At 50.6% G+C, this 20,562-nt stretch overlaps 1 protein-coding gene and 1 pseudogene across 1 annotated transcript in view; one reads left to right on the top strand and one right to left on the bottom strand.

Moving 5' to 3' along the window:
• The first annotated feature begins 1,662 nt into the window (after positions 1–1,662).
• The window catches only part of QRICH2 (glutamine rich 2), a 33,406-nt gene continuing 14,506 nt past the window's right edge, over positions 1,663–20,562 (top strand). The window contains exons 1-7 of the mRNA XM_044250203.1: positions 1,663–2,193; positions 3,577–3,636; positions 3,992–4,102; positions 17,334–18,388; positions 19,097–19,251; positions 19,402–19,686; positions 20,062–20,159. Of these exons, the coding sequence (XP_044106138.1) occupies positions 1,663–2,193; positions 3,577–3,636; positions 3,992–4,102; positions 17,334–18,388; positions 19,097–19,251; positions 19,402–19,686; positions 20,062–20,159 (2,295 nt within the window). The remainder of the gene's footprint in view (positions 2,194–3,576; positions 3,637–3,991; positions 4,103–17,333; positions 18,389–19,096; positions 19,252–19,401; positions 19,687–20,061; positions 20,160–20,562) is intronic.
• On the bottom strand, positions 14,020–14,895 carry LOC122905960 (annotated as a pseudogene).

The raw sequence follows: 20,562 nt of genomic DNA on the forward strand, positions 1-20,562 counted from the left end.
ACATCCAATTAATGTTTATTTTCCTGTGTCTATAAGAACAGAGGTGTTTATTTGTACTTACTTCATAGAATATATTCCCTGGGATTAGAATTAGAATATATTCATATACACCCCTTCCATGGGCATTTAGTGGGTCCTAACCTGTGTCTGGTATGATGCCAAGTCTCAGGGATATGCAGATGAAATCATGAGGACTCAGGGAGTCGGGATTCTGGCCAGTGGTAGCAGGGCTAACATCCTTCTGGAAAGTCACTGAGCTTAGAATCGAGAAGCTCACATTCCACACCCTCTAGGACAGGGGAAGCCCCATCACAAGACTTTAATTTGGTGACCCAGCCTTCTGTTTTATAGGGTGAAAACATAAGTGCACAAAGCTGCCACGAATTTGTTCTTTTGATGGTTTCAGGAAACATGAGGGCCCCGACTGAGTGTCAGGTGCTGGGGCTATGACGGTGAACCAAAAAATCTCGGGTGTTAACCTTCCTCTAGGTTCTAGACTGATATTTAACTCCACTCCCAGGCAACACGGGGATGAGGGGCATGAAAGATTTCAGTTACATTTTACCAGCTCAGACTAAAAATTTGAATTCGAGAAGTAGTTGAAATAGGAGTCCATGGTACAGACTTTTGCTCAGGTTTTCCTTAGCTTTCCTGAACACACTGACATTTTACATTTTCTGGAAAAACCTGGTGTGAGGAAGTCAGGCCCCAGTTGCTGAGAGCACCAAATTCCTCTAGTCCTGTCTCATCCTGGCTTGTGATGAGCTGAAATGCTGGCACTTGACCAGATGAGTCTGTTTCGAGATAAACTAGGCCAGGGCGGCTCAGTGAAGGTCTGTCGTGTGGTGGCTGATTGGAGCTGCCGGGACGGTGAGTGTTCTTTTCCAAGTTACCCTCCTTTCTGATGAAGCAAAACGAGATGGGAGCTGTCCCCCAAAAGCCAAGGTCTCAGGACTGCAGCCCTTAAGACATGTGCCTCTGCCCTGAGTAAGGAATGAGCTAAGGACACACATGGTGGCTCTTAAATCTGTCAGTTCTTAATGGCTGAGTGCATGGGAGGCATTCCTAGGTTAAGTGAGGGCTGCAACCTAGATGGAGCCACAGGACCCCTCCTTCCACAGCAGGAACACTGCCCATAGCAGTGCCTTGACACAGCCCCATAGCCCCTTTGGGAACGTTTACTTAAAGTAACAGTTAGTGGTGCCTTGGGGTATGCCCCAGGCTTCCCCAGACCTGGATAAGATAGGATCCCCTTGCAAGTTGGGAGGGGGTGTGTGACTTCGCATATGGGCCAGTCCCGCACAGCGGGGTGCCCGCTGGACGGTGCCAGAACCCTCGCGTGCGCGGGACCCCGCACGACGGGGCAGTGACGGGGCCGTCCGTTCGGTTCCAAACGTCCGCTGGCCGCAGCCGGCGCAAGGGGAGGGTGTAGCTCGGAGAGCGGACAACTGGACGGCGGAGGGTTGGCAGCTGTCCGGACCCCACTGGGGAGGAGGGCGCGGGTCCCCAGGAGCGGAGGGTGAGAAGCCGGGCGGCCATGCGCTTCGCCTCCGTCCTCCAGTGACTGATGCCCTGGACAGCGCCCGGGGGCGCAGTGGGCAGTGAGGGGGACATGGCCGCCTGGCCAGCCGAGGGCGCGGACCGCTGCTGAGAGGGCGCACGATGCCGCCCACGACGGCGGCCACCACCACGGTCTCCCTTCGGGAGCTGGCGGACTTGGCCATCGGCACCCCGGAGGTGGGCGCCGTCAACTTCACGGCCCTGCACACGCTCATCGTGGCCATGCTCCGGAGCCTCAACCTGCAGGAGGTGCGCATCGACTTCCAGTCGCCGTTGCCGTCGCCAGAGACAAGCCGCACCTTGGAGATCCCGCAGGCCGCGCTCAGCGCCCCGCAGCTGGCTGCGTCCAGAGAGAAGCCGCGCGGCAGCCTGACCAAGCCACCGACGGCCGCGGCGACACTCGAGAGCCAGGTGAAGGGCCTGGGCGGGCAGGTCCAGGACCTCAGCAGGAAGCTCAAGACCGTCACGAGCCAGGTGCAGGGCATCGTGAGCCACGTGCAGCACCTTACGGCTCCCATCAGCGAGCTGGACGCCCGGGACTGGCTGGAGGAGGAGACCGCCAAGCTGACGCCGGCCAGGGCACGAGCAGGGTCGTTGAAAACCGCGAAGGGCGAGCGGGCCACCATCTCCCAGGTCTCCCAGGTGAGGGCGGGGCGGGGCTGGGGGGCGGAGCCGACCACGGGCTCCCGGACTGGAAGGGAGGTGCGGGCGGTGGGGCGGTCCTCCCAACCGCCGTGTCCCCACCTTGCAGGCCATGGAGCTGCTGCGCGACGTCGTGGAGGACGTGAAAACCCTCAAAGAAGCCCAGGAAAAGGCACAGGAGCTCCCAGCGGTGAGGACGGCGGGGACCCCCCCCTCGAGGATCGCGGAGTCGCCCCTTCCCATGTAGGCCCTGTCCTCACCACTCCATTGCCCCTTCTCAGACCCCCAGGGATCAGAACCGGGTCGGGGATGGGGGCATGATGGGGAGCTGACAACTTCTGGTAATATTCTTCGAGCGGATTTCCTCTAAACAAGAATAAAGAAGTGAGGTGGTGGGTGTTGAAAGACGGAGCAGAGCCCAGGAGGGCGGGCTGGGATGGAGAGAGCACCAGGAGGTGCTCGGCAGCCACACCTTCACTCGGATCTTTTTCTCTCGGAGAAAGATCTAGAACTCTCCTCAGATGGACAGTAGGGGCCCAAAGTACTAGGCAGTGCTGCTATTTCAGGCCCTCCGGAAGCCGCCCAGGGGCTTAGCGCTGGAAGGAGGAGGAGGAGCAGTTAGAAGAAGCCCAGGGAGAGGATCAGGGAGGCCTCGGGGCCCCTGACCCCATTCTGCCCCTCATCCCAGGCCTGAGGCCCAAGCGGGACTCTCCGTTGCTCTGGAAAGCTTTTCTTTTTGAAATGTGGTGTTTGGGGGCTTTTAGATGGTTTTTTCAGACCAAAGCCTTGTTTCACCTTTAGATTCCTACATTCTGGAGCTTTGCAAGTGTCATACAGAACAACTTTTTGTTGTTTTGTTGTTCTGTTCAACAACACGTTTTAGCAATTTGATTCGGTTCCTTGGGGACGCTTTTCTCTTCAAACCACACAGCCATTCGGACACCTTGAAGCGCCGGGTCGTTTTTGTCCTGGCGGGGCAAGTCAGCATCATTCTGCCGTGCGGGAATGTTCTGTTCGAGGAGAGAAGTGAATCCCAGGACCAAAGTTTCCCACCCCTGTGCTTGCATTTGCTGTTGGCACAGAGTCCCCCAGGACCGCCACACCTCTTGTTGGCTGGAAAGAAAACGATTTAGCTGACTCAGTGGTCCTGTCTCTACCCCCAGCTCCTGTAAGATCCACACAGCTCCTTTCTTTTCTAGGAGCGCATGTACGCGGGTGCGCATGTGCGTGTGTGCGCATGCGTGGGCGTAAGGGCGTGTGTGCGCATGCGTATCTATGCACGTGTGCGTGCATGTGCGTGGGTGTGCGCATGCGTGCGTGTAGGGTCCACAGGAGGGGCTGATTTGATCCTCCACCTCCGAACTCTTCTTCCAGACAGCCTTCCAGCGAATCGATGCTCTAGAGAAGATAGTCAGAGAACGGGATGAATTCCTGGTAATATGGGCGAGTTCTGTGACAAAGGGTCCTCAAGGGGGAGTAGGGGAGGATGTCCAGGCTCCCACCCCAGATGTCTGTGTCCCTCTGAAGTAGGATGAGGCCCTCTGCCTCTGTGGGCGCTGCCCCTGGATAGGGGGGAAATCCTTCCCATCCCAGCCTATGGTTCCCCCAGAGGTCCTCAGGGGTCAGGAAACTGGCTGCCCAGGACTCACTGGTCACTTGAAGGACAGTGATGTTGCCTCGGGACTAGGGCTGTGGATTCTGTTAGCTGAGTTCTGTTCCTAAAGCTTTCTGGGATTAAACTTGGGGTGTTTGTGTGTCTGTCTGCCTGCATGTTGTCTGTCACCGTCAGGACCTCGTGGGCCGGAAGATGAGTTTGATGCCTGTTGGAGAAGAAGTCACCATGGTCACCTGGGAGGAGCTGGAACAAGCCATTACTGACGGCTGGAGGGCCTCACTAGGGGTGAACAAATTGGGGACCTGGGCCCTGGTTTTGGGTGGGGCTTCCTTGGACCTCTCCCTCTTTGCTACTGCACAGTGTTCCATTATGTGGATGTTCCTGATTTCATGCTTCCTATTATTTAAGTGTTTTTTTTCAGTTTTAGGAAAAACCATGCTCCCGTGTAACCTTCACATGTGCAGACATTCGTAGGTAGGGTGCATTCCTAAGAAATGGAATGTAGGTTTGTGATTTGGCTCCTTTTGCCAAACTCTCCTCCACAGATAGGGCTCCAGTTTAGATCCTCCCTTCAACGTGGGAGAGAGCTCGGTTCTCGAGTCCCCACCAGCACTGTCTGTACCCAGTTTTTTCCAGTTGGATGGAAGAATGGCACCTGACTGTAGTTTTGATTTGCTTTTATAGCTTTTCAAAGTTCCTTTACAGCCTGGTCTGAAATGCCTGAGTCCCTTCATGCTTAGTGGACAAAGATGACCGACTTTGGAAATAAAATGTCTGTAGGGGCCCTGTGGCGATGACTTTGACACACAAATGTGTGCATGCGTCTGTCCATCCCCAGGCAGTGCCCAGGATAATTAAATCATTTTTATTTATTTATTTTGTAAGATTTTATTTATGTATTCGAGAGTGAGAGGGAGGGAGAGTGAAAGAGAGAATACAAGCAGGAGCAGGGGGAGGGGCAGGGAGAAGCCGACTCCCTGCTGAAAAAGGAGTGAGATGCAGGGCTCAATCTCAGGGCCCTCGGGATCATGACCTGAACCAAAGGCAGATCCTTAGCCTACGGAGCCACCCAGGTGCCCCTCAAATCATTTCTCTATCCCCACCCTTTCTCCATCTGAATAAAATGGCAGTTATCAAATGGCCATCGAGGCAAGGATCAGCTGCCCTTCTGGTCTGGGTATTCTCCTTCTGGCTTCGTGCCCCTCCTCTTACTCAGAAAAGTTCCCTATGTCAGTACCCACCTCAACAGGGGGAAGAGAGTGGACCTTTTGGCGCCACCAAGTGGCCATCTGGGGCATGTCAAATAGTACAGGGGTACACAAGACACCCTGTGATTGCTTTTTGAATGGGGGGGGGCATCTTCAGAGGAAAGCAGCAGCAGAAGGTCTTGGAAGAGGACCCTCCTAGCAAAAGGAATGGCCTAGAAAAGTTTGGCTCTGCTTTCGCTTTTTTTTTTTTTTTTAAAGCCAAAGCTCTTGAAACATAGCAGTATCCTGTTTTGAGTGAATGACACATTTTTTTCGGGTGCGAGCAGGACACCTGCCACACCTAGATATGAGCACGACAGAAGCCCCTTTACACACTCCCGCTTGTCCAGAGGTAAGACAGTGTCTGTTTTGACAGTTGCTCATGCTTGTCAGTAGCCCCAGGAGCAAGGAAGAATAAATATAAATATTAAAAGATTTTTGAGAAGCAACAGAACACGTTCAGCCCTTGTACAGAGCATCACAAGCGCAGGAGAGAACGTCCCCGTCTGGAGCTGAGAAAACACAACAAAAACGCTGGAGACCAGTGTTGCTTGGGCTGCTGGTGGGAACCTTTAACACAAGGGACGAGATTAGGATATTGAAGGTCAGCGTTTTTCAGGTCCACAGTGTGCTCTGGGAGAGGGGCAGCGGCTCTCAGGCACGGCAGGCTCACCATCTGCCCGCATCGTGAGGGGAGGGTCGAGCGGGAAGCCAGCATGCTGAGTACAGGGGCGATGAGCCGGGAGGAGTAAATCCCATCTCTGGAACGACAGACACGAGGAGGCTGTTGTATTTCCCCCCTGGAGGAGGAAGGCTGCAGTTTCAGGGGCTCAGACAGGAACAGCGGTGGAAGTCGCCCGTCCCAGGACGTGAGTGAACGTGAGGAACACGGACCAGTGCTTTTTCCAAGCGTGTATTCCGATGGGCAGCAGGGCCTTCTCTGCAGTTTCGCCAGATCAAGGGAGGATGACCGGGATGCTTCCCCGCCTCCCCCTCCTGTCTGGCCTCCTGCTGCTCCTCGTAGTACCTCTAATGGTCGGAAAGAACCAGGAAGAGCCATACCCTGTGGTCACCTGTGGTGATCAGGTCACCAAGGAAGAGCCAGCCCTGTCGTGCTAATCAGAGCTTGCTTAAGGGAGGAAGACGCTTCTTCACTTTGCTGTCATCAAGACGCAGCCGAGTCTCCCGAGAGAGCCGTGGCCATGGGCGTAACAACAGGAGAACCTTCCAGTGACCCATTACATCAGGTCCGCAGACCTTGAGCACAGACGTTCTTGCATGGAAATAGCAAGTCTGAGCTAAAGGGCATTTTCTCTTCGAAGCTTTGTGGCCTCTACTTTATAACGTAGAAAGCCAAAATTAAAACTTCGTTTCAGGATTCCATCGAGGGCAGGTGATTCCCCCTGTTCCGTTGTGATCGCCATTTAGATATCTTGGGCTTCAGAACCTGAAAAACAGTGGAGCGAGTTAGGAAGGGGCTGCACAGGATTCACCCCACTTCCAACTACCTGCCCCCGCCATGGCACATCCCCAGGGAAATAGAAATAAACGTTTTAGGACATCTTGGAGTCATGGAAATAGCAGGTTCCATACCTGAGGGGGGATCCTGTGAAGGCAGGAAGGACAGAACGTTCCGGCTCAGGAAGGAGTGTGGGGTCCATCGGGCGTAGAGAAGAGCTCATCATACAACCTCACCGTTCAGATGACAACCTAACAAGGGTCGCGAGAAAGGAGGGACTTAACCGTATTTTGCCTCAAAATGAACCCATCGATCACAAAGATACCGGTGAGAGGGAGGCAGAAGGTTCTACCACAGAAAAGGGGGAGGCGATACAGCTGCAGAAGCAGAGACAGGAGCGAAGTGTTCATGAGTCATGGATGGAATCCCGGCCACCCTTAAGAAGCTGCAGGAGACGTGGAAGCGGGTTGTGCCAAGAGCTTGCAGCGCCAGTGCTGCCCGTCACCTTGACCTCAGCCCAGAGCCACTGGCTCTGGAATTCTGACCTTTTGAACTGTTACCGTAACAGATTCGTGTTGGTGGAAGTCGCTGAGCTGTGGGGTAATTTGTCCCGGCAGCCATCTGGAACATGACAGTACAGCCCCCTGCTTCCTCTTGGGGCGGTTCGTGGATGATTGGCTAGGCTGGGCGGTTTAGCAGAACTCCTTCCACTTTGTGCTGCTCTTGGGTCTGAGCGCTGGGCAATAACCTGGACACAATAACCGCAGCACTCGCCTCTGGAGGGTCTTTTTCAGGACTTGCTTTCAGAATCTTTGCCCAGTGTCAGTTTCCTTCCTTTCTTTTTTTGGTGGCAGTTGTTTGCAGTGATTGGTTTTCAGTCCTGTAGGCCTTTCTGCATGATAGGCGGAGCCCTAGGATGGTTGCCAGGATTCCTACCCTCTGCTGTGCACACCAAGAATCCCCTCAGGTGTGAGCAGAACCTGCAGATACGGCATGGGGGCTGGGGAGGGGGACATCTCTCCTGTAACAAGATCACTAATAAACTGACTTTGAGTTTAATCACAGGAGGGATCAAGTGGTCCTGACCTAATCAGGCGAGCCCTCCTCGAGAAAGTGAAACCAGAGGATCGCCCCCATGGAAGGAGCCGCGTGGCTGGGATTGAGAGTAGCCTGTAGGAGCCAATAACTCCAGCCAAGAGGAGCTGAGTTCTGGCAACAACCCTGAGCCTCAGAGAAGGCCGCAGCCTGGCCTGGATTGCAGGCTGAGGCCCTGAGAGCGAATCCAGATAAAACATGGCCAGACTCATGACCCACGGAAACTGAGATCATAAGCTCGTGTGGCTATCGACGTCTGCTTTCCTGGTAACATGTTCTATAGCAGTAGAAAATGAGTCTAGGACCCTGGACTAGTGTATTTTTGGTCTGTGGTTTTGGGGCAGCATCGAGGAGTTGCAGAGCTGGGCCATCATGTCTTACCAGGGAGGCAGCTCTGGACCTCAGAGGGAAGTACTGTGCCCCCAAGCTGGGTAGGCCGGGGCTGGGTGAGGTCCAAAGAGGCTGTGAATCTCTCCTGCTTCCTGGGATCTTGTGGTTTCTTTGCAAGTAGCAAGAAATTGCTTTGCTGAGATTTTGAGGTCTTCCGGTGTCCGGGGAGTACGCGCTCACCCTGGGGTGCTTCCCCCTGGCCAGAGTCCCTGGCCAGCAGTCGTGTGTTCGTGGCTTTACAGAGCCGGGCCAACAGATGGGGAGCAAGTTGCAGGCAACATTTAAGATTAGAAGCATCGGGGGTGGGCAGGGTTGTGCCAGGCTGGCTCAGTCGGTAGAGCATACAACTCTTAGATCTTGGGGTTGTGAGTTGGAGTCCCATGTTGAGGGTAGAGATTATGTTAAAAAAAATCAAGGGGAAAAAAAAGATTATAATCATTGGAGGCGGGTCCTGACTGAAAGAGGATGGTGATGGGGATCGCAGCACGGCCGCTGGTGAGCCGCTCAAAGAGGGTAGTGGGGAGACTGCTGGCTGCGGCTCATGGAGACACATCTCCCCCTGCACACACACTTAAAAATGGACTTTTAAAAGAAATAGATTCTGTTTTTAGAGTTATAGGCTCACAACAAAACCTAGTGGAAGGAATAGGAGTGCCTAGTCGGTGGAGCAGTGACAACTGATCACAGGGTTGTAAGTTCGAGCCTCACCCTGGGCATGGAGCTTGCTATAAATAGAGAGAGACATAGACAGATAATTTAAAGGGATACCTGGGTGGCTCAGTAGGTTGAGCATCTGCCTTCAGCTCAGGTCACGATGGGAGGGTCCTGGGATCCAGCCCCGTGTTGGGGCTCTCTGCTCAGCAGGGAATCTGCTTCTCCCTCTGCCCCTGCCCCTGCTTGTTCTCTTTCAAATAAATAAAATCTTAAAAAAATTAAAAATACATTTAAAGACATTGAGTCAAAGGTATAGAGGTTTCCCTTATACCTTCAGCCCATACACACACACATAACCTTCCCCGCAAACGAGGACCCCACCAGAGTAGTACATGGTTTCAGCTGGTGAACCCACGTGGACACATGATGTCACTCAAAGTCCATAGTTTTGGTTTTTTTTTTTTTTAAAGATGTTATTTATTTATTAGACACAGAGAGAGAGATCACAAGTAGGTAGAGAGGCAGGCAGAGAGAGAGGGGGAAGCAGGCCCCTCGCTGAGCAGAGAGCCCGATGTGGGACTCGATCCCAGGACCCTGAGATCATGACCCAAGCCGAAGGCAGAGGCTTTAACCCACTGAGCCACCCAGGCGCCCCCAAAGTCCGTAGTTTTAATCAAGTTCACTCTTGGTGTTATATAATCTGTGGGTTTGGACAATGGTGTAATGGTGTAAGACAGCTCCATACACAGTAATTTTGCAGCCCTAGAAGTCCTCTGTGCTCTGCTCCTTCACTCCTCCCTCCCCACTCGCAACCACCATCCCTTCCTTGTCTCTTACAGTTTTGCCTTCTCCACAATGTCGTACAGTTGGAATCATACGGTATGATGGCTTCTTTCACTTAGCACCGTGCATTTAAGTTTCCTCCATGTCTTTTCATGACGCAATACAGCTCACTTTTTAGCACTGTATAATATTCCGTGGCCTGGGCTGGACCATAGTTAGTCCATCCGTTCATCTACTTAAAGGAAATCTTGGTTGCTTCCGAGTTTGGACATTTATGCATAAGGCTGCTGTCGGCATCTGTGTGCAGGTTTCGGTGTGGACATAACATTTTCAGCTCCTTTGGGTGACTACCAAGGACTGTGATTGCTAGTGTATGGAAAGAGTATGTTTCGTTTTGGAAGAAACCGCCACTGTCTTCCACAGTGGCTGCACCATTTTGCATTCCCACCAACAATGAATGAGCAGAGTTTCTGCTGCTCAGATCCTTGCCAGCATCTGGTCTTATCTGTGTCCCAGACTTTGACCATACTAACAGGTGTGTAGTGGTGTCCTGTTTTAATTTGTGTGGCTTTGATGACATTCCCAGTGTTGGCAATTTGTGTCTCTCCTGTCTTGTTCCTCATCAGTCTGTTTAGAGCTTTATCAGTTACATGGATGTACTCAAATACCTTGTTTTTATTGATTTTCTTTGCTGTTTTCTGTCTATTGGTTTCTGCTCTGATCTTCATCATTTCCTTTCTTCTGCTTGCTTTGGATTTAATTTGCTCTTGTTTTGCTAGTTTCCTGAAGTGCACATTGAGGCTTTTCTATTTCGGGACCAGCACTTAGTGCTATAAATATTAAATATGTCCCAAGTATTGCTCCAGCAGCGTCCCTCACGTTCTGGTATGTGGTTCAGAACATTTTCTATATCCCTTTTGGTTTCTTCTTTCGCATCCACAATCTATTCAGCAGTCTGTTATTTTGTTTGTAAATATTTGGGGATTTTCCAGGGATCTTTCTGTCACTAATTTCTAATTTAAGTCCACCGTAGTCAGAGAATATATTGTACAACTTGACTCCATTTAAATTGATGGCTCTATATCTTATGGCTCAGAAGATGTTCTGTCTTGGTAAATGTTTTGTGTGCACTTGAGAGCAATGTGTCTTCTGCTCTTGTTAGGGGAAGTATCCTATAAATGTCCATCAGGTCAAGTAGGTTCTAGTGTTGTTCAAGTTTACTGTATCCGTTAGGGTTAAGCTGTGTTTCTGTCTCCACCCCTCCCAAAAGGTGTTGAAGTCCTGACTCCCATTGTAAATGCAACCTTATTTGGAAATGGGTCTTTGCAGACGATCAAGTTTAGATGAGGTCATTAGGGTGGGCCCTGATCCCATATAAGTGAGTCTATAAAAGGGGGAGTTTGGACAGAAAGATACATGCAGGGAGAAGACGGCCATCCATCCATGGATGGTCAGGAGAAGACAGCCATAGTGAATGCCTGAGGCCACCAGAGGCCAGAAGAGAGCATGGGACAGATTTTCCTTCACCACCTGAGAGAGAACCAAGCCTGCGGACACCCGGATCCTGAACTTCTGGCCTCCAAAGCCGGGAGATGGTACATTTCTGTTGTTCAAGTCACCCAGTCTATTACCGCAGCTCCAGAAAATGAATACAGTGTCCTTGCTGATTTTCTGCTTACTTGGCAATTAGTGAGAGAAAAGTATTGAAACCTCTGACTCCAGCTGTGGTTTTGTCCCTGTCTCCCTGTAGGTCTATCAGGCGTTGCTTCACATATTTTGAAGCCCTGCTATTAGGTGCAGAGACATTTAGGAACGTTATGCCCTCTTGATGAATTGATCTCCTTATGTTAAGAAATGACCTTAAAGGGGCGCCTGGGTGGCTCAGTGGGTTAAGCCTCTGCCTTCAGCTCAGGTCATGATCTCAGGGTCCTGGGATCGAGCCCCGCATCAGGATCTCTGCTCAACAGGGAGCCTGCTTCCCCCTCTCTCTCTGCCTGCCTCTCTGCCTTCTTGTGATCTCTTACTCTGTCAAATAAATAATCTGAAGAGAAAATAAAGAGGATTCTCTTCTTTAAAAAAAAAAAAAAAGAAAGAAATGACCTTAAAAAAAAAAAAAGATGTTATTTATTTGTGATGAGAGAGAGAGAGCATAAGCAGAGGGAGTGGCAGAGGGAGAGGGAGAAGCAGGCTCCCAGCTGAGCAGGGAGCCTGACGTGCAGTTCCATCCCAGGACCCCAGGGTCATGAGCTGAGCAGAAGACAGAGGCTTAACTGACTGACCCACCCAGATATCCCAAGAAATGTCCTTTTCATCCTTAGTAATATTCTTAGCTCTGAAATCTATATTAATTAGTATAGTGATTCCAGCTTTTTTTTTCTTTTTCAAGTGTGAGCATGGTGTATGTTCTCCTGTTCTTTAATGTTTTACCTTGTGTCTGTCTATATGAAGTCTTTTTCTTGTAAGTGGTATGTGGTTGGTCTTGCTCCTTTAACCATTCTGACAACTTTTGATTTTAAAAAAAGATTTTATGTATTTATTCATCTAAGAGAGACAGAGAGAAAGAGCACAAGTCAGGGGTTGTGCAGAAGAAGAGGGAGAGGGAGAAACGGACTCCCCACGGAGCAGGGAGCCCAACGTGGGGCTCGATCCCAGGACCCTGAGATGATGACCTGAGCCAAAGTCAGATGCTTAACCAGCTGAGGCACCGAGGTGCCCCTGCCAGTCTCTGCTTTTTAATCAGTCTGTTTTGATCATTTACATTTAATGTGATTATTGATATAATTAGGGCTGAGCCTGTCATCCTGCTGTTAGTATTCTATTTGTTTCATCTGCTTTTTGTTCCTTTCTCCTTCTTTTTCTACTTCTTTTGTATTACTTGAGTGTTTTTTGTTTTTATTTTTATTTATTTTTTTTAAAGATTTTTTATTTTTATTTATTTGAGAGAGAGAGACAGTGAGAGAGAGAATGAGCGAGGAGAAGGTCAGAGAGCAAAGCAGACTCCCCATGGAGCTGGGAGCCTGATGTGGGACTCGATCCCGGGACTCCAGGATCACACCCTGAGCCGGAGGCAGTCGTTCAACCAACTGCGCCACCCAGGCGTCCCTGTTTTTTGTTTTTAAACCTCCTCTGTCGGCTTATTAGCTATAACATCTTTGTTATTTGACTGGTTGCTTTAGAGTTTATAGATTTATACCTCTTTCACGCATCCCAGTTCACCTTCAAGTGATATTCTACCCCTTCACAAATAGTATAAGGACTTTACAATAAAGTATTTCCAAGGGACTTTATTTCTGGGGCCAGCAAACTTTTTGTTAAGGGGCCAAGTAAATATTTTAGGTTTTGTGGGTCATGCAGTCTTTGTCACAGTTGCTCAACTCTACTGTTACTGTGTGAAAGCAACCATGAACAATACATAAATGAATGAGTTTGCCTGTGTCCTAATAAAGAGTCATTTACAGAAACAGAAGATGGGCTGGACTTGGCCCATGGGCCCTTGTTTGCTAATGCCTGCTTTATACTATTGTTGTCCTGCATTTTACTTTTACATTTGTTATGAACCCTACAATACATTGTTCTTGTTTTGTTCAGTCAATTATCTTTCAAAAGGATTTGAGTCAAGAAAAACGGTTCCAGTGCTTGTGACCCCTTTGTGTATAGTCAGGTTTCCATCTGGTATCATTTTCTGTCTGCCTGAAGGATTTTACTTAACATTTCTTGTATGAGTCTTGCTGTTGATGAATTTCAGCCTGTATTTTTGTGTTTGAAAACATCTTTATTTTTCCTGTGCTTTGGTGTTTCATTTTGTTTTCTAGTGGCCTAACACATGGTCTGTTGTGGAAAATGTTCTGTGTGCATGCAAGAGAGTTTATTCAGATCTTGTTGGGTGGAATGTTCTACAGAAGTTTGCTGGTCCAGTTGGTCTGTGGTTCACGTCTTTTATTTTATCGTTGATCTTCTGCTTCTTTGTTCTATCCCTATCAAAAGTGGGATATTAAAGTCTGCAACTATTACTGTTGAACTATCTGTTTCTCCCTTTAATTCCATCAGGTTTTCCTTATGATTGTTAGGACATTGTTGCTTGGTTCATATATATTTTTAAAACTATTATATCTTCCAGGGTGCCTGGGTGGCTCGGTGGGTTAAGCCTCTGCCTTTGGCTCAAGTTATGATTCCAGGGTCCTGAGATCGAGCCCTGTATCAGGTTCTCTGCTCAGTGGGGAGTCTGCTCCCTCTCCCTCTGCTTCTCCCCAATAAATAAAATCTTTTTAAAAAACTTTGCAATAACATAAACTACAAAGCGCATTTTGGAAAAGTTAGAGGAGTTACCTTTCAAATTTTGGCTCTTAAGGTTCTTTTCGTTGTTCTTGTTTTTTATCTGTCAAAAAATATGGTGAGGGGTGTATTGAGAAAGAGAAGCTTCCAGTTGGCGGGTTCAATGTGTCAAGATATTCGGTAAAGCAAAGGAAAATTTCAAGGGCAAGAATATATTACAAATCAGAGTTTTTGAGCAAGATGAATGGATAAACAGTTCTATCAGTTGTATCCACAAGAAAGAGGACTCAAAGAAGGCTTGTTTACAGAATCTTCTGTAAGTCAGCATTGGCTACCTCCAATGATTCATCTTTTTAAAAACAGTATCATAAGCATCCATGTACTTTTCTAAAACCTCTTCTACTCCATTTGATATCCAGTTTCCAGAATGGGTTCCACACTGGCCCATCTTTCTGCCATTCTCAAGCCTCCTTGGGAGTCTCCCAGCAGAACTGTGTTGTTACTGTCTTAACAATTGATTTTGAGATGTTCTTTGTTGCTCAAAGACCCACCATGTTTGTTAAATTCATGAACTAGTTCTCCTTTAAGTCCTTTGAACACCCCATTTTCATCAAAATCTGTGCAGTTGGTCATGACTCTGGCAACTGGATGATCAACACCAGGCTGAGGGAGAACTTCTTCTAGTACATCACCCACCAGCTGAAAATTTGAACACAGGGAGACTGTGTTTTTGGAGCTTATCAAAGACATTCTAGTACCTTCCTTGAACAGACATCAGATCCAGCCACAATTCCTTTCAGTTTAGCTTTCAGTAGAGCCTGTTCAACAAGCAAACCCTGTGAGTTAGGGTACGGTTCTACCACCTAAGGGTACTTCTGTTGTAGGAACAGGATCAACTTTAGTAGCATGATCTTTGTCCTTTAGTTGCAGTAACTCTTTCTGGCCTCCATCTGTAACCAGCTTATGATTGTCAGTGATAATTACGACATGTTGGGCATCCTTTCCCTTTGCAGGAAAACATACTTAAGTGTCATGCTGAAGTCTATTATTATCTGAAGGGTGGCAAGTCCTTCTTTGAGAAGACGACAGGTCATTTCTTCTCTTACGGGGTTCTTGACGTGAACTGAACTTTCCGGGAATTTTGACCTCATTTTCACACATACAGCAGGTTCTTGACTCATCACTTCTTGGTTATTCAATTGTCCTTAAAGGCACTCCGGGGTCTTACATTCTTGATCGTCCTAGGACAACAGCATAGACAGCAAGCAATAGCCAGAGATGGAGGGCTTGGATATAGGGATCCCAATGATCTTAGGTTTCTGCCTCGTGTTTCTCTTAGGCTGAATATGTCCTGAGCCAACGGCACTCCTGCCACCAGGACACCCACGCTGGTGCTTGCTACCAGGTCTTCCCTGGCCATGGCTGCCCAGTCCCTGGAGAGGGTCTCATGGGCTTCCAGGCCCGAAGAGAAAAGGCTGCACACAGTGAGTGTGGGCCCCCTGGGTCATGCTTTTAAATCCCTTCTGCAAATCTCCGTCTTCTGATTGGAGTGATAAAGTAGGTTTACATCTTCCATTTGCTCTTTGTTTTCTACAGGTCTTATGTCTTTTCTGTTCCTCTGTTCCTCAGTTTTGTCTCTTTCGTGTTAAATAAGTATATTCTAGGGGACTGTTTTAATTCCCTTGTTGTTTCTTTTACTGTATGTTTTGTTTGGGTGATTTTTTTAAAGAGTCTAATTTATTTATTTGAGAGAGAGAGAGGGAGAGGCACAATCAGGGGGAGGGGCAGAGGGAGAAGCAGAGTCCCATGCGGGGCTCAATCCCAGGACCCTGAGATCCTGACCTGAGCCAGAGGCAGATGATTCACCGACCAAGTCACCCAGGCGCCTGTGGTTGTTGGGGTTTTTTTAGTGGCTCTGAAAGCAGAGTTCAGTGTAATGATGATTCTCCGCTCCTGAGGCAACACCTTTCTCAATACTGTCCCCTGAACTGAGGTTTTTCCAAACTGGCTGACAGAAACAGGCACGGTTCCCAGCCCTGTGAGAGCCTGGCACTGTTCCCTCCAGCCTTGCAGATGGCTCTTGTCCCAGCCTCGGGTAGTCTCTTCACATGCACACGCTGGTCATTTCTGGGCTGAACATCTACAGATCTCCTGAATCCTCTCTATGTGTATCTCCTTTCTTTCTTTTTTTTTTTTTTTAAAGATTTATTTATTAGGAGAGAGAACATGAGCCAAGGAAGGGGCAAGAGGGAGAGAGAGAGGGAATCCTCAAGCAGACTCCCCCTTCCCGCTGAGTGTGGAGCCCGGCACGGGGCTTGACGCCAGGACCTTGAGACCATGACCTGAGCGGAAATCAAGAGTCGTGAACTCTCAGCCAACAGCCACCCAGACGTCCCTGTGCACCTCCTTTCTTTCTGATACTCTGTCGTGTGAACTCTCGTTGCCTCAGTCTGCCTGAATGTTCAGGTCTGTCTCCTCAACTCAGGGAATCCCTCTCCTGGGACGGCAGCCTAGAAACTCCATTGGAATGGCAGTAAGCCGAGGCAACACGAGGGCTCCCATACCTGTCTCCACATCTTTCAGGGATGGCTGGCCTTCACTAGCTCATATCCAGTGTCTAGAAAACCCCATTTCATAGTTCAGGATTTTTTTTGTTTTGTTTTGGTTTGGTTTTTGGTTTTGAGTTGCTATAAACAGGAGGAGGGTAAGTCCAATTCCTGTTATTCCGTTTGGACTAGAAATGGAAATAGTTCATCATTTTTTAACGGATTGTGAGTATTGTACTCTGTGGGTGTGCCCCCTACAATTGTCAGTCCCCTATTGATAACCTGTTTGCATAAGCAGGGCCACAGACTGGACGAATGTCCTGGAAGCCCTTTGTAAGAGTCCATAGAGGAGACCTCAGCGATGGAAATTCCAGGCCCCGGAGTTTATGCGTTTACATTTTGGATACATGGTTCACTTGCCTGGCAGTGATACTTTTGCCATCAACAACGGGCCAATGATGGGACAAACTTTATATTGTGAACTTAATAAATGACTCGTGCTTTATTTGTAGGCGGAGCAATAGTTATAGTAGATCGCTGGTATTGTCCAGTACTTCCCACTGTCTTTTTTTCTTTTTTAAAGATTTTATTTATTTGACAGGCAGAGATCACACATAGGCAGAGAGGCAGGCAGAGAGAGAGGGAGAAGCAGGCTCCCTGCCGAGCAGAAAGCCTGACGCGGGGCTCAATCCCAGGAAGCAGGCTCCCTGCCGAGCAGAAAGCCTGACGCGGGGCTCGATCCCAGGACTCTGGGATCATGACCTGAGCTGAAGGCAGAAGCTTTAACCCACTGAGCCACCCAGGCGCCCCTTTTCCCGCTGTCTTTTACGAGGGCAATTGACATATTATGATGCCATTTGCGAATGTACAGATTCTCAAAGCCTTGAAGACGTATCCTTCAAGAATGTCAGAGTTTTTGTGTCTAGCCTAGTTTGGGTCTAGAGGGTATCCTTCTCCAAAAGCCCCAAGTCACCCTAATCCAATGTCCCGGATGTTCTTGCCTTCATGTCTTAGTGTGAGGGAGTCCTTTCTACCTGCAGCTGCTGACTTCTCTATTCCTCTTCAACCAGGGCTCAGAGACAACGACGGGACTCCCTCAACGCAGAGGGCACGCTTCCGCAACGTCAGATGACATACTTCAAGGCGGAGTCCCCATCAAGCGGTCAAGTGCTGACCGGGCTGTGGATTCTCCCCGTGCTTATGGCTCAGATCAGACCTTTTCAGGACTTGGTGGCGTAAGAAACCCCTCTGAAGGGGTCACCAGGGAACAAGGCAGAGGTGCCTCGGCTGCCGCATTTCCTGCTAGAGAACAGCACCCGAGGGCCCGTGACGAAGCTGGCCTGACAAAGACCCATCACCCATCTGCATCCCAATCCAGAGTAGAGTCAGATCGCCCCAGGACGAGAGAGCTGCCATCGCACAGCTCAGCCCATCTAAGAAAAGAGGAACGAGAAGCACAGCCTGGTCCCACCCTGCAGGACCTATCCTCAGGCCCTGTGGCCGGAGATGAGCATCAAGGACACCCAGATCAGCACTGGGGGGTGGATGCAAGCCCGGGTCAAATCCAGCCCGGGCCAGATCAGCACGGTTTGGGACCACATGGCGTGGACCCACTGGTGTGGCACCATCCCAGGACTTACCCACGTGCTGTGGTACCACACGGCGTGGGTCAGCTCGGTGTGATGCCACCTGGGATGGATGAGTGGGGCTTGGTAACACCTGGCCCGGATCAGTATGGGATGGTGCCACCAGAGGTACCCGGCACACACCAGCAAGGATGGGAACTACCTAGCCCAGTTCAGCCTGGTATGATTCCACCTGGCGCGTATCAGTATGACGCACGACTTCCTGGCACAGCCCAACAGCCTGGTGTGGATCCGCGCGGATTGGTGCCCCTGGCTGCAGATCAGCGTGGATTTTTAATACCTGGCGTGGATCAACAAGGATTGGTTCTGCCTGGCATGGATCAACAGGGATTGGTTCCACACCTCACACATCAACGTGGTTTGGCATCCTCTGGTTTGATGCAAGTTGTTGCAGATCGGCAAGGTTTTGTACAGCCAAGCTTGGAAACATCTGAGTTCACTCATCCTGACACAGATCAGCATGATATAATACAGCCTGGGCCAGACCAGCATGGTTTGGTACCAGCGGGAGCCGGTCAGCGTGGTTTGGTGCAGCCTGGTGCAGATCGGCATGGTTTGGTCCAGACTCTTATAGATCCAAGTGGTTTGGTCCAGCCTGGTGCTGAGCTACCTGTTTGGGCACAGCCTGGTGCATATCCCAGTGGCTGGGGACAGCCTGGTGTGTATCCGTTCGACTCGGTACAGCCCAACGTATATCCATCTGGTTTGGTCCAGCCAAGTGCAGTTCAGCCTGGTTTGACACAATCTGGAATAGGTCAGCAAGATTCAGCCCAACTTAGAATGGATCAGCGCACTTTGGTGGAGCCTGAAATGGATGAACATGGTTTGGTCCAAGTTGGAATGGATCACCGTGTTTTGTTCCAGCCTGGCACGGTTCGGCCTAATTTAATGCAGTCTGGTGCAGGTCAGCGTGGCTTGGTCCAACCTGTTATAAGTCAGCGTGATTTGGCTGTCCAACCTGGAATAGATCAGCGTGAGTCAGTCCAACTTGGCATGGATCAGCGTGGTTTGGTGCAGCCTGGCTTGGCACAGCCTGGCATGGATCAGCATGGTTTGGTGCAATCTGGTGCAGGTCAGCCTGGCTTGGCACAGCCTGGCATGGATCAGCGTGGTTTGGTGCAGCCTGGCTTGGCACAGCCTGGCATGGATCAGCGTGGTTTGGTGCAACCTGGTGCAGGTCAGCCTAGCATTGATCAGCGTGGTTTGGTGCAACCTGGCGCAGGTCAGCCTGGCTTGGCACAGCCTGGCATGGATCAGCGTGGGTTGGTGCAACCCGGTGCAGGTCAGCCTGGCTTGGTGCAGCCTGGCATGGATCAGCGTGGTTTGGTGCAACCTGGTGCAGGTCAGCCTGGCATGGGTCAGCATGGTTTGGTGCAACCTGGCATAGGTCAGCCTGGCTTGGCACAGCCTGGCATGGATCAGCGTGGTTTGGTGCAACCTGGTGCAGGTCAGCCTGGCATGGATCAGCGTGGTTTGGTGCAATCTGGCATAGGTCAGCCTGGCTTGGCACAGCCTGGCATGGACCAGCGTGGTTTGGTGCAACCTGGCGCAGGTCAGCCTGTTATGGCACAGCCTGGCATGGACCAGCGTGGTTTGGTGCAACCTGGTGCAGGTCAGCCTGGCATGGCGCAGCCTGGCATGGACCAGCGTGGTTTGGTGCAACCTGGTGCAGGTCAGCCTGGCATAGGTCAACGTGGTTTGTTGCAACCTGGCACAGGTCAGCCTCCCTTGGTGCAGCCTGGCATGGATCAGCGTGGTTTGGTGCAACCTGGCGCAGGTCAGCCTGCCTTAGTGCAGCCTGGCATGGACCAGCGTGGTTTGGTGCATCCTCGTGCTGGTCAGCCTGGCATGAATCAACATGGTTTGGTGCGACCTGGCGTGGATCAGCGTGGTTTCACGCAACCTAGTGCTGGTCAGCCTGGTTGGGTACAGCCTGGCATGGGTCATCGTGGTTTAGTGCAGCCTGGCACTGGTCAGCCTGGCTTGGCACAGCCTGGCATGGATCATCGTGGTTTCGTGCAACCTGGTGCAGGTCAGCCTGGCTTGGCGCAGCCTGGCATCGATCAGCGTGGGTTGGTGCAACGTGGCGCAGGTTGGCCTGGCTTGATGCAGCCTGGCACGGATCACCGTGGTTTGGCACAACCTGACGTAGCTCAGCCTGGTTTGGTGCAGCCTGGCATTGATCAGCATGGTTTGGTGCAACCTGGCACAGGTCAGCCTGGCTTGGCGCAGCCTGGCATCGATCAGCGTGTGTTGGTGCAACCTGGTGCAGGTCAGCCTGGCTTGGCACTGCCTGGCATGGATCATCGTGATTTGGTGCATCCTGGTGCAGGTCAGCCTGGCTTGGCACAGCCTGGCATGGACCATCATGGTTTGGTGCATCCTGGTGTAGGTCAGCCTGGCTTGGCACAGCCTGGCATGGCTCATCGTGATTTGGTGCATCCTGGTGCAGGTCAGCCTAGCTTGGCACATCTGGGCATGGACCATCATGGTTTGGTGCATCCTGGTGTAGATCAGCCTGGCTTGGCACAGCCTGCCATGGACCAGCGTGGTTTGGTGCAAACTGGCACAGGTCAGCCTGGCTTGGCACAGCCTGCCATGGACCAGCGTGGTTTGGTGCAACCTGGAACAGGTCAGCCTGGTTTGGCACAGC

This window comes from Neovison vison, chromosome 5, assembly GCF_020171115.1.
Source record: "Neovison vison isolate M4711 chromosome 5, ASM_NN_V1, whole genome shotgun sequence".
NCBI lineage: Eukaryota > Metazoa > Chordata > Mammalia > Carnivora > Mustelidae > Neogale > Neogale vison.